This window comes from Mobula birostris, chromosome 8, assembly GCF_030028105.1.
Source record: "Mobula birostris isolate sMobBir1 chromosome 8, sMobBir1.hap1, whole genome shotgun sequence".
NCBI lineage: Eukaryota > Metazoa > Chordata > Chondrichthyes > Myliobatiformes > Myliobatidae > Mobula > Mobula birostris.
In genome coordinates, this window is record NC_092377.1 from 140,333,503 (window position 1) to 140,345,960 (window position 12,458).

Below are 12,458 nucleotides of genomic sequence, written 5' to 3' on the forward strand. Positions count from 1 at the left end.
CTGAAGATTTAGAAGTGTGCTTTATCTTGCAACATTATGAATTTTAACATGTCTGTTGTTAACCATTTTGTGAGCGACAGGAAGACAATCAATTTCTATTTCTGTTCAGGGTACACTTTATGAAGTCTAAAAATATAGATTTTTAATTATACACAGGTCGTTTGGGCCATCAAGTTAATGCTGGCTCCTGGTGGACAAACCTCTTTGCTCTTTTCTCCTTGCAAAATAAATTATTCAAGTACCAATCCAATTCCTTTTCTAAAACCCAGTGGACTCCACCTACACATAGCGAGTTTCAGATCACCTTCACTCTCTCTGTTTAAGAAACCTGTCACCACCTATCTGCCATACCTTCTGCTCCTCACTCCGTATCTGTGGCTCCTAGTCTTGGAACTAGTTGTCAATGGGACCAACTTCTCTCTATTTATTTGCTCTGTCGAAGCTAGTCTCAATCTCTCCCCATCTTTGCCCCAGGGAGAAGATCACCTTCTGTGTCTAACGCCAGACTTATCAGATCCAGTGTCAATGTTCACAAGTAACTGGGCTAGTCTAACAAAGGCTCAGCTAAGGATGAGATGCATCAAAGCTTCATCAGTAAAGCATAAGGGAGAAGGTTCTTACACATAAACTAGAACTTCAGCAAAGAAGCATCAAATCTGTTGCTGCGATTTGTAAAGCTCTACTCTCTTTCTGGCAGCTACTTTTCAATATGATTGAGGTCAGAAGTGAACCCAGGCCCATGCCAGAATGTGGCAGCAACAACCACCAAACTTGCTCTCCCAATTAAACAAAACCATGGCAGACCCGATACCTCAACTATTTTATCATGCAATCCACATCCTCAGATTCCCTTGGTCCAAAAATAAATTCGAGCAGTGAGGCATGGCACAAAAACAGCCCCTTCAGCCCACCAGGTCTGTACTGAACATTATATTTATATTAATGCTATTTCTTTATTCTCACATTCCCATCATCTCCCCCTGGATTTAAATACACTGCTGGCAATTTAACCATTTAACCTCCAACCCACACCCCTTTGAGATGTGGGAAGAAACTGGAATCTGGGGTAAAGCTGAGCAGTCACTGGGAGAGTATGATTAGTCCCTGCCTGCTTATGCGTCTATCTAAATACAGGTTGAGTACCCCTTATCCAAAAATCCAAAATCCAAAAGCCTCCTCTTTTTTGAGTGCTGACATGAAATCACAAATGGAAAATTCCACAAGGTGTTGGGAAGGTTCCCAGGCGATGAGCAGGTCTCTTTCCATCATTTACAGTTCTGAGAAGTGACCTCACATGTGTAAAGAACAGACTACTACTACTACTACGTCGACTCAGGCCTAGGGGGCCGGCATCGGGCACGATGACGGACTCTCCACTTCTCCCTCTCCCTCATCAGTGTGTTCAGTTCACCTACATTAGCCGCGCCGCTGTCTTCTAGGAGCGTGTTGACCATAGTCTTGGGAGGGCGTCCAGGGTTCATCCTCCCATGCTTGGGCTCCCATATGATGACTAAGCTGGCAGGTAGCTCGAGGTGGCGTAGACAGTGCCCCGCTAGTTGCAGTCTTCTCGCCTCGATTTTAGTGCTGAGCATCGGTAGGTTGTTACAGAGCTCGACGTTCGTCATGTGCTGTTGCCAACTCACGTCAAGAGCCATCCGGAGCATTCGTGTATAGCAACCACCTAGAGGCTTTTGCATAGTCTTGGTGAGTGTCCACGTCTCACATCCGTACGTGAGAATGGACTCTATGACTGCTATGAAAATCCTCTTTTTAAGCCCTCTGGTCAGGTTCACCTTCAGATTTCCTTCATCTCGTTCATAGCCCTCCATGCCAGTGTCTTCCGTATCTTTATGTCCTTCTCCGAACTCATCATTCTTCACCCAAGGTACTTGTAGTCAAAGACTTTCTTAATGGTATCATTCTCTACGGTCTTGAGAGTACCTTCGTCACAGTTAAACGCCATGTACTCTGTTTTTTTAGCATTTAGGTGAAGTCCAACTTTATTGCACTCAATTTCACCTTTTGTCGGTAGCTGCTGTGCTTCCTCCATCTGGTCAGAGAGCAGGACTACGTCATCTGCAAAATCGAGATCTGTGAGCATAACTGGTCTGACCCTTTTGGTTCGTCCTGGTTTTATGGTAAAACCAAGAACAGAACAGAAGTTAGTAAAAAATAGAAAAACACCGCATAAAGCAAAGGATTAAGGTCTCAATGATACACTGAAAGAGTGGATTTGTCAGCATCAGAGTGAACATGTCACTGAACGGTGTGCTGTTCATGAAGCAAAGGTTTATCACAGCGCATGGAAATTGAAGGTAGTAGTGAATATTCAGCAGGCTGGTTGCAGAAATTTAAGAAAAGGCATGGCATTATATTTTTGCATATTTAAGAAATTTTAAAGATAAAGCATTTGCTGATCACGAAGCAGCAGAGAAACTCATTGATGTGTTTGCGAAGATCGTCCCAGATGAAAATCTAACACCAGTACAAGACTACAATGCTGATTGTTTTTGTACCTTACATAAAATCTAGAAAAACATCTAAAATACAAATACTTATAATCAGTGGGTCAGATAGCATCTGTGGAAGTCTGCTGTTGTTTGTTGTTGTTCAACAGCGGATTGAGGTATTCTCCCGATGTTGCTGTGCTGCTTCTGTTACCCTGCACAATTATGTTTTCATTATGTTAATAGTAGGTCATAATTCTTACTGTTAAATACTGTGGTAAGCCATGTATATATAGGTTGTAACTGGGTTACCTGTCTGGACACGCCCCTCTGCTGACTGCTTCTGTGGCTCTCCCACAGACCCCTGAATAAAGGCGATTGTGCCACTACTCCTCCCTCAGTCCAGGACAGACACAGCATAGACGAGGACTTATTTTACTGTTAATAAAAGCCTTTCAGTATTTACTCTACTTCCAGTCTTTTGGAGTAATTGATAGAGCATCAAATACATATGTGTGATATATGTATTTAACATTATATGCAGTGTACATAAATTCAGAGTCAGAAATGATGGCAATCCCAAACTATCTCTTTATATATTCCAAAATCCGAAACACTTCCAGCCCCAAATATTTCAGAGAAGGGGTACTCAGCCTGTACCTCTTAAATGTTGCTATCGTTTCCACTTCTATCACTAGGAGAATGAAAAACTTCCACACAGTCAGTGCCGGAAGTCAGGATTGAACCCAAGTCTCTGGTGCTACAAGGCAACTGCTTTTCTAGCAGTGTCACAATGCCTCCTCTTGTTCTCACCTCATGGCCTCCTCATTGGAACAGCCCCCAGCCTCAGCATTGACTACATACATAGGTCTGGAACGGAAGAGTGAAGATAGGCAAGACTACTTACTTGGTCTGATGTTTGGACCCTTGGAGATGGGCGTGGTATTGTTCTATTGAATTCAGGACCACATGGCACAAACTGCAGGTGTAACTGCGCCTTAGTGCTGCAAGAGAACACAACCAAATCAGATCAATGCCAAGGTGGTGACTGAGACAGGCCAACTTTCTCTGCTTCTGCTCAGCTTTCCCAGAAACTCACACAACAGTCCGACATTTTCACAAGCTAAACAATGTTAGGTATTTTCCTGCCATAGGACATTTTATGGTGGGAAGCACAAGCCAGCTACTTCTACCGCACCCACACTTCCCAATTCCCGGTTGGACATACGTTCAAAGTGACCTAATGGACCTGCTGAGTCTGAACAGTTTTTGAACTCCTCAAGCCCCTCTCCATACCCTGAACGTTGTTTTATTTGCTTAGTCTTACTTCAAGAACTGGGCAACACTCTAAATGCAGCATTTATTGCCCATCCCTCTTTGCCCTTGAACTTGCTGGGCTACATTAGATTTCTATGCTTGTCTGTGGGCCTGGAGTCACATATGGGCCAGTCCATGTAAGACAAAGATGGCAGATATTCTCCACCATGGGTCAGTATTGGACATGATTGATAAGGGTGTATAACAGACTTTCAGATGAGCACATGAATAAGCAGGGAATCAACGGATATGGATTATGACCGTACAGAAGAGATTCAGTTTGATTTGGAATCCTGTTTGGCACAGGGGGGCCACAAAGACTGTTGCTGTACTTACTGTCCTAAAAAAATGGGATTTTATAATAATCTGCTCACATTGTAGTTATGATTACCAGTATCTACAAGAGGCATTGCCTTAAGAAGGAAACATCTATCACTAAAAATTAGGGAAATACAATCTTTTCACAGCTACCACAGGGCAGGACGTAAGGAAACCTGAACCACAGCAGCAGGTTCAAGAACAGCTACCTCCGTTCAATCGAATGATTCTTGAACCAAACCCGCACATTAATCACTGCTCCACTACGACAGCTCTATGACCACCTTGCACTACAGTGAACTTCTATTTGCTAGATCGGTGTTCTTTTGTGTATAATTTTATTTAATTTATATATGCATCTCTTGTGAATTTTGTGTCTGTTATGTTTTCTGCCTACAATGCTGCTGCAAGAAAGGGTTTCATTTCACCTGCCCATAGATATACTGTGCATATGATAATAAAGTTGGCTCTGACTTTATCCAGTTTTTTAAAATTAAATTTCCATCGCTGCAGTGGTGGGACTTGAATTCAGCTCCTTTCGTTGCTCTCCCGCTGGACTACAACTCTATTAATTTAAACACAGTGGTCCCCTATTAATGGCTCTGGTGCTGAACCTGTGGCCAGAGATGATCCTGCTTTGGGAACACTGCATCAGGAATCAACTTTATTTGCTAATATGTTTACATATATGAGGAATTTTCTGTGGTGTGTCGGTCACGGTGCAACATGCAAAAGTAAGCAACAATATTGTAGAGATTAAAGAATTTTATAAAAATAAAGTTAGAGATTAAAGTACAAATGTGGAATAAAATGTGCATGAATAAACAAATATCTGCATGCCGTCATTGTGGCTATCCCTCGAGGTCGAGGATGATAGTCTTCGTTCCATACAGAGCGAAGATGCCTGTGCATGTATTTGTTTAATGTGTACTTGATGTTGCACTCCAAGAAGCACACGATACTTCACAAATCAACCAACTGATTCCAATGGCATGGAAACCACGACGATTGGAGTTGATGCATTTGTTGCAGTCTTCATCTGCCTTCACAGTTGTTGAGTTCAAAGTAACTTTGTCCGCCTGTTCCACCGTTGAGGTCTTGGTTGGATTATTCTTTGTCGGCGACCTTACCGCCATGGGTGACCCTACCAGGACCATAGTTCCAGACGGTATTGCTCTCGGGATCTCAGCACCACACGAGCTTCTCCACCACGACAAGGTGACAATCCATGAAGAAGATCCAATGTAAACTGCATCATAAAAAGTTAAAAGTGCTTACCGCGCAGTGCAGTGTTGGTGTTAATAGCAAGAGTGGATGGGGGTCGAGCTAACTAGAATGGTTGATCAGATTAACTGCCTGGGGTGGGGAGGGGGAGAACTTTGAAGAAGACATGAAGTTTTTGTTTTAATCGCTCAATAGTGCTTTCTAGGAATGAGCTTTTGGAATAGGGAGTTTGCATGGTGGGTAGTTTCTGCAATGATTTTTCCTGCCCACTTCTTTGTTCTGGACACTGATGGTAGATTGTAGCCAATGACCTTTTCTCCATGATGGTTCGCTGTAGGTTTTGTAGACTGTGGGAGAATGCTGCACCAAACCAGGTGGTAATGGCCTAAATGGAGGTTTATTACCCTCCATAGGTGCTGCCTAACTTGCTGAGTTCCTCCAGCACTGCGGGCACGACAAGTCTACAGCAACACTGATTTGGTGCACACTTGACCTGCAGTCTGAACATCATGTTGGTGCTTTTGCTTGGAACCCCAGCCTGCAGGTTTCTGGGACTGATACAGTCATACAGCATAGAAACAGGCTTCAGCCCATCTGGTCCATGCAGATCAAGATTTCCATCTAAATTAGTCCTATTTGCTCACCTTTGGCTTATCCCCTCTAAACCTTTCCTAGCCATGTACCTGTCCAAGTGCATTTTAAATGTACCTGCCTCAACCACTCCCTCTGGCAGCTCATTCAATATACTGTCCACCTTCTGGATTAGATAGTTTCCCTCTGGTTCCAATTACAGCTTTCCCCTCTCACCCTGAACCTATGCCCGCTAAACCCTGGGAAAACCCTATGTGCATTCACCCTGTCTATCACCCTCATCATTTTATACTCTGCCTAATACTATAATCCCCCCTAATTTTCTTACACTCCAGTGAATAAAATCTCAATTTGTCCAACCTCTCTCCATAACTCAGACCCTCAAGTCCCAGCAACATCCTTGTAAATCTAACGGCATCTTTCCTATTAGCAGACTGTCCAATATTCCAACATCACGTATGACTGCAATGTAATCTCCCATGCTCCATGCCCTCGCTGTTGAAGGCCAGCATGCCGAAAGCCTAGAATATCCCCGTAAATCTCCTCTGTACTCTTTCCAGCTTAATGGCCCCATGACATCATTCCCTTCCCCTTTTTTCACCTATGGCTTGCCAGCTTGTACTCCTTCCCCTCCCTCAACCTTCACACCCCTCTTCCCTTCCAGTCCTGATTAAGGGTCTCGGCCTGAAACATCGACTGTTTATGCCTCCAGCATTTTATGCTTGTTGCTCACGACGCTGTCCTACCTGACAAGGAGTATCTGGTGCTCCCCAGATGCATGCCTGCCGGGAACTTCTCTGCTTGCACCTGCATACCTGGCACAGGATTTGCTTTGGGATTCACAGTAGGAAAAACAGAGTGGACAATCCCGCTTGGCACTGCTGCTTCAGAGGAGTTCACTGGGGTCAAGTGGAGGAATACACCATGACCAGCAGCACGTTACCCAGATGTTAAATCAATGTACGACAATTAGTTGTTTTGATTAATCCTTCACAATTACTTTTGGAATTTTTAAGCAGAAACATTTTAACCTCTTCGTATAACTTGCTATTGAGTTAAACATAACTCAACTGCATCTTTTATGAAAGAATTAATAAGAATTGGTGAAACAACTTTACAGCTTCAATGGGAAAGGGCAGGTGCATGTGTAGACACAGCACAGTTGTTAAGTTTTTTAAACACAAGAGATTCTACAGATGCTGGAAATCCAGACTAACACATATAAAATGCTGGAGGAATTCAGCAGGTCAGGCGGCATCAACAATAAAGAACAAACAGTGAATATTTCAAGCCAAGACCCTTCATCAGGACTGGAAAGGAATGGGGAAGAAGGCAGAAAAAGAAGGTGGGGGGATTTACGGAAGCCTCTCCCCACCACCTTTCTTATTTTGGTGTCTTTCCGCTTCTCCTGGCTTCTCACTCTTCCCCCTTCCTTTCCTTCTTGCCCACTTAAATAATAATGGCTCGCCTTTATAAACAGGTTAGCCTCTCCGAGGTGAGAGAAGACCAAGCGAAAGCTCACATCCAGTGTAACCAGGATGCAGAAATTTGCAATGTTATATCTCTGGTGTAGGGCTTCAGCCTGCACCTGGACACAGCAGCTTTTACGCTTCTGTTGGCCTTTTATCTGCAAAAACCGGCTGCCTTGGAAGCATTGTGGGGAAACAGTCGACTGGGAAGTCTGGAACAGGCTTGGGGTTGGCAATGTCAGGGAAGTAACGGGAGGAACAAAGCAGTAAGCTGGTAATTGAAAGATAATGAAGAGCATGCAGAGTGAAAGGGAGGTGACAATCCAACCGCTAGTTAGGGCAGCCCCATTAACACAGAGAACACATCATGCATGATAATTAATTTTTGTGTGTGTGGATTTTATTTCCTGAGAAAAGCTATCTGTCTCGTGATGGTCTACTGAAGTTGTAATTAATATTTGAAAGCAGTGCTAAATGAAATATTTCTTCAAACTTACTTACTACAAGGTGTAAGTGTCTCTCAGATATTATAAATTCATTTTAGTTCCAGCAAACACTAAGTTCCCTGAGCTAACTGTTCCCTAATAATTAGTCTGTAATGGAGGGCACCTCTCGCTCCCCAATTAGGGAGAGAGAGAGAACCTGTAGTTTGTTGAATGCTGGATGAAATGCACTAGTCTTTGGGGTAACTGCAAGGTCTGTGTCTTTGCTATTGCCTAGCTCAAGCTTGTGCTCGATAATGGGTGCATTTTTTTGCCCCGTGGGGGGGTATCGTTGCTTTGATGCCACTTACGCGCGGGAGTGGGGAGCTGGGGGGGACCTTGGGGTTCTCACGTTTAACTGTCGTTCATTCTTTGGGGCACTTCTCTGTTCTCGTGGATGTTTTGCGAAGAAAAAGCATGTATACATTTCTCTGACAGTAGATTGTTTCTTTGAATCTTTGAACCTTTAGATGTGCCGACCTGTGCAATAATGCTTCAGGCCAGTCGGAGAAACCTTTAGAATAGTTCTTAATTATTCAGGGCATCAAAAGTTATGGGGAGAAGGCATGAGAACAGGTTAGATTACAGAGGAGGAGGGGAATGGCGGCGCGATGCAGCTCGCAGTGGCCACTGCAGTGGTGATGTCTGTTATTTGTCAAGTAGGGTGCAGTGCACAATCCTGATTTGATGGAGACGGACGTGAGATCACAGAGGAACATCTGGTGAAACTTCTGAAATGTCTGCTTCACTGCCGCTGCTTCTGTGTGATCCAGAATCTCCGGAGAAGAAGGCCCGAGTCCTCGGCTTTGCTTGTTGCTTGGCGGCCGGGGCGGGGTCGAAGCGCTCGGCAGAGGATGGTGCTCAGAGAGGCTGTGTCGGAGGGGCTGGTTGGAGGCTTGAATTTTTCAGATGGACTCAGAGTCCGCTGCAGTCAGGTGCTTCCAATGGTGCTGCATTGGCAAGTTGGCGGCGCTTGGAGGTTCATGGCGGGGAGAGTTCCTCCCTTCTGCCGCCTGCGTGAGATGATGAGTCTATCGGGGCTTTGAGACTTTTTTTCACTGTGCCCATGGTGTGCTCTTTATCAAATTATGGTATTGTTTTGCACTGTTGTAACTATATGTTATAATTATGTGGTTTCGTCAGTTTTAGTCTTGGTTTGTCCTGTGTTTTCTTGTAATATTATTCTGGAGGAATGTTGTATCATTTTCTAATGCATGCATTTCTAAATGACAATAAACGAAAACTGAACTGGAGAGGGATGATAAATAGCCATGATGGAATAGAAGAGAAGACTCGATGGACCGAATAGCCCAATTTGCTCTTGCATCTTATGGTGTTCCACTTGAGGTGTTACTCCTCCAACAACACTTTACTTATGTAGCACCTTTAATGTTATAAAGCACCTCTCAGTGTGTTCCTAGGAGCATAATTGAACAAAATACAGCTGCAAGCTACAGAAGGAGACAACAACGAATGTCTTATTCAAAGGAAAATGTTTTAAGATGTATACTCAGGTTAAAGAAAGGTTTCAGAAGCAGGAAAAGTTTCAAGAGTGAGCAGAAGTTAATGAATGGTATAGAGAAATGTGAGTAAATACAGAAGATTGTCAGTGGGTCAAATGGCTTCTGTGGAAACAAACAGATAGTGGACATTTTGGGGCAAGATGCTTCATTTGCTGTTTTTTGTTCATTTCAGATTCTAGCATCTGCAGTCTCTTTTGATCCAGCGTGAGGAAATACTTCTGGTTATGACCTGGAATAAAATGTCTGCTAGGATGGTACCATCATGAATTCACAAGTTAATGGAGTGGTACCAGGAGAAGCCCGAGTCTGGTGTGGCATGGTAGCGTAGCAGTTAGAGTAACGCTATTAGAGGGTCAGTGACCTGGGTTCAATTCTAGCTGCTGTCTGCAAGGAGTTTGTACGCTCTCCCTGTAACCACACAGGTTTTCTCCGGGTGCTCTGGTTTCCATCCGCATTCCAAAGACATATGGGTCAGTAGGGTAATTGGTCACATGGGTGTAATTGGGCAGTATGAGCTCAATGGGCTGGGAAGGCCTGTTACTGTACTGTATCTCTAAATAAAACAGAATAATAAGGGGGGGGGGTGCTCATGGCAGATCACACGGAAATGGGAATCACAGGGTTTCTCCACAAGGAGTTGACTTGGATTCAATGGGCTGAATGGCCTCCCTCTGAACCGTAAGAATTCTGTGTTTCTGTAATTTTTCTCACTAAGGATTGTAAAGATGGAAACATCATCCCAGGAGGCTATAAAATTTGAAGTATTTCACACACAATTACCAACAAAATCAAAAGCTCCCTCCACCCTTGACATTCCCTCTTCTCCCCCCTTTCATTGGGTACAAGATACATAAGCACCACCAGGCTCACGGACAGCTTCCATCCTGCTCATATATGATGCCTGAATGGACCTCCCATGTGAAAAAGATGAACTCCTGATCTCCTAATCTACCTCGTCATGACTCTTGCACCTTATTTGTCCAAACCTGTAACCCTATATTCTACACTCTGTTTTATTTTCCTTTTGTTCAACCTCAACGTATAGGATGATCTGCTTGATGGCATGCAAAACACACTTTTCATTGTTTCTTGGTACGTGTGACAATAATAAACCAGTTGCTACTTTACAGTTAAAAGGACACACCCTGAGAATAAAACATAAAACTGACCAGAGCAATACAAACAAAATGTTCAAGGTACTCAGCAAGTCGGGCAGCATCTATGGAAAGAAATAAAGAGTTGATGCTTTGGGTCAAGATCCTTCATCAGGACTGGAAAGGAAGCAGGAAGAATGAGAAGCCAGGAGACAGGGAAGCACACCAAAATAAGAAGGGTGGTGGGAGAGGCTTCCATTCCCCCCGCTCCCAAATTCACTATTTATTCTTTACCATTGATGCCACCTGACCAGCTGAATTCCTCCAGCACTTTGTGTGTGTTACTCTGGATTTCCAGCATCCGTAGAATCTCTTGTGTTTAAAATACTGTGCTGTCTCTACACAAGCATCTGCCCTTTCTCATTGAAGATGTAAAGTTGCTTCACCAATTCTTACTATTTTTTCATAGAAGATGTAGTTATCTTTTACTCAATAGCAAGTTATACAAAGAGGTTAAAATGTTTCTGCTTTAAAATTCCAAAAGCAATTGTGAAGGATTAATCGAAACAACTAATTGTCCCACATTGATTTAACATCTGCTTATACTTTCCTCCCTCACTTGAGCAGGGCTGATGATGCTCAATTAAAGGTTATAATGAAAATCCAATTAAAAGACGGTAAACTGCATGTAACCACCACAGAACACCGAGAAGGTTAATTAAAGAAGAAATCCACACAATGGCTGTTTAGCAAGGTTTGCTGCTGACAAGCCAATGCTTTTCCAACTTTGAGTTTTAAATTGTTCTTCACTTCAAATAGTTCAGAGTGAAGAGTACTCAGAACTGATCCCACTGACCTGTCATACTGTGATGTTGACTGTTCTTCCAAAGCCCCTCCAGTGCCCCAGCCCTCTAATGCTCCATTCATCCCTCCAGAGGAACAAAACCTCCCAACCACTTTCAATTAAACCTCATACCCTGGCCTTAGAATCGAAACTGATTTATTATGTTCACATCTACAGAGTTACCGTGAAAACCTTAACCCATATACTGTTCACAATAGATTAAGTTATTACACAGTGCATTGAGGTAGAACAAGGTAAAACAGTAACAATGCAGAATAAAGTGCAACAGTGGGGTCGAGGTGTGTCTCTACTAAAGGAGGTGTAAGGCACTCCTTCCCTCTGCTCACCTGTAGGTCACCCTTGGGTAAGGTGTAGCACCTGCTGAACACCCCTTCCCCCCATCAGGGTCACGTGAAGCCATCAGAGCAGATGGTGGATGGCCGTATGAGCAATTGCTGCATATCACAAGCCCTAGTTATGCAACTACAGACTCCAGGTAGACAATCTCTGAAGCGTATTGATAAAGGCTAGGGTCATCTGTCTTGTAATGACACTGTCCAGAAGAAATTTTTGCCAAAAGCAATCATGGTCATAGAAAGATCATGATAGCCCACATCATATGACGCGGCACATAACAAACATTCCTGTACCTCCTCCTTGACGGTAGCAATGAGAAATCTAATGTTTAAGTGATTCAGAAAGAGCTTGAGAGAAAGATTTGTTATTTGCTCTGAAACGCTCTGTTATTATAGAGTGCTCAACGACTCACACAGCACAGAAGTAGGACCTTTATTCCTACTGAGTCTGTACTGGTTATCAAGCACTTACCAGTCTGAATTGTTAACTCCATTTTGTTTTCCATAGGTACTGCCTGATCTGCTGAGTATTCACAGCATTTTCCATAGCTAATCAGTTATCCAGTTGTGAACACGTTTACAGGATGTGGTATGCCTTTTTTGTTCATTGGACACTGACTGGTTCTTCTAAGCCATTGGGGTTGCACAAACTGCCCGCAGAAGATTATCAGATTCTTTTCAAGCATGGTGAATTTCAGTCAGACAAGCCATTTAACTTCTGAAATAACCCAGACTAACCTGGCTTTGGCTGGAAACCTGGCAAAGGCAGGAAGATTGAATATTAAGGAACGTT

The 12,458-nt window shown here is 43.4% G+C and overlaps 1 protein-coding gene across 1 annotated transcript in view; it reads right to left on the reverse strand.

Moving 5' to 3' along the window:
- zmat4a (zinc finger, matrin-type 4a) overlaps positions 1 to 12,458 on the reverse strand; it is a 205,267-nt gene that overhangs the window by 2,948 nt on the left and 189,861 nt on the right. The window contains exon 6 of the mRNA XM_072266929.1: positions 3,355 to 3,451. Within this exon, the coding sequence (XP_072123030.1) occupies positions 3,355 to 3,451 (97 nt within the window). The remainder of the gene's footprint in view (positions 1 to 3,354; positions 3,452 to 12,458) is intronic.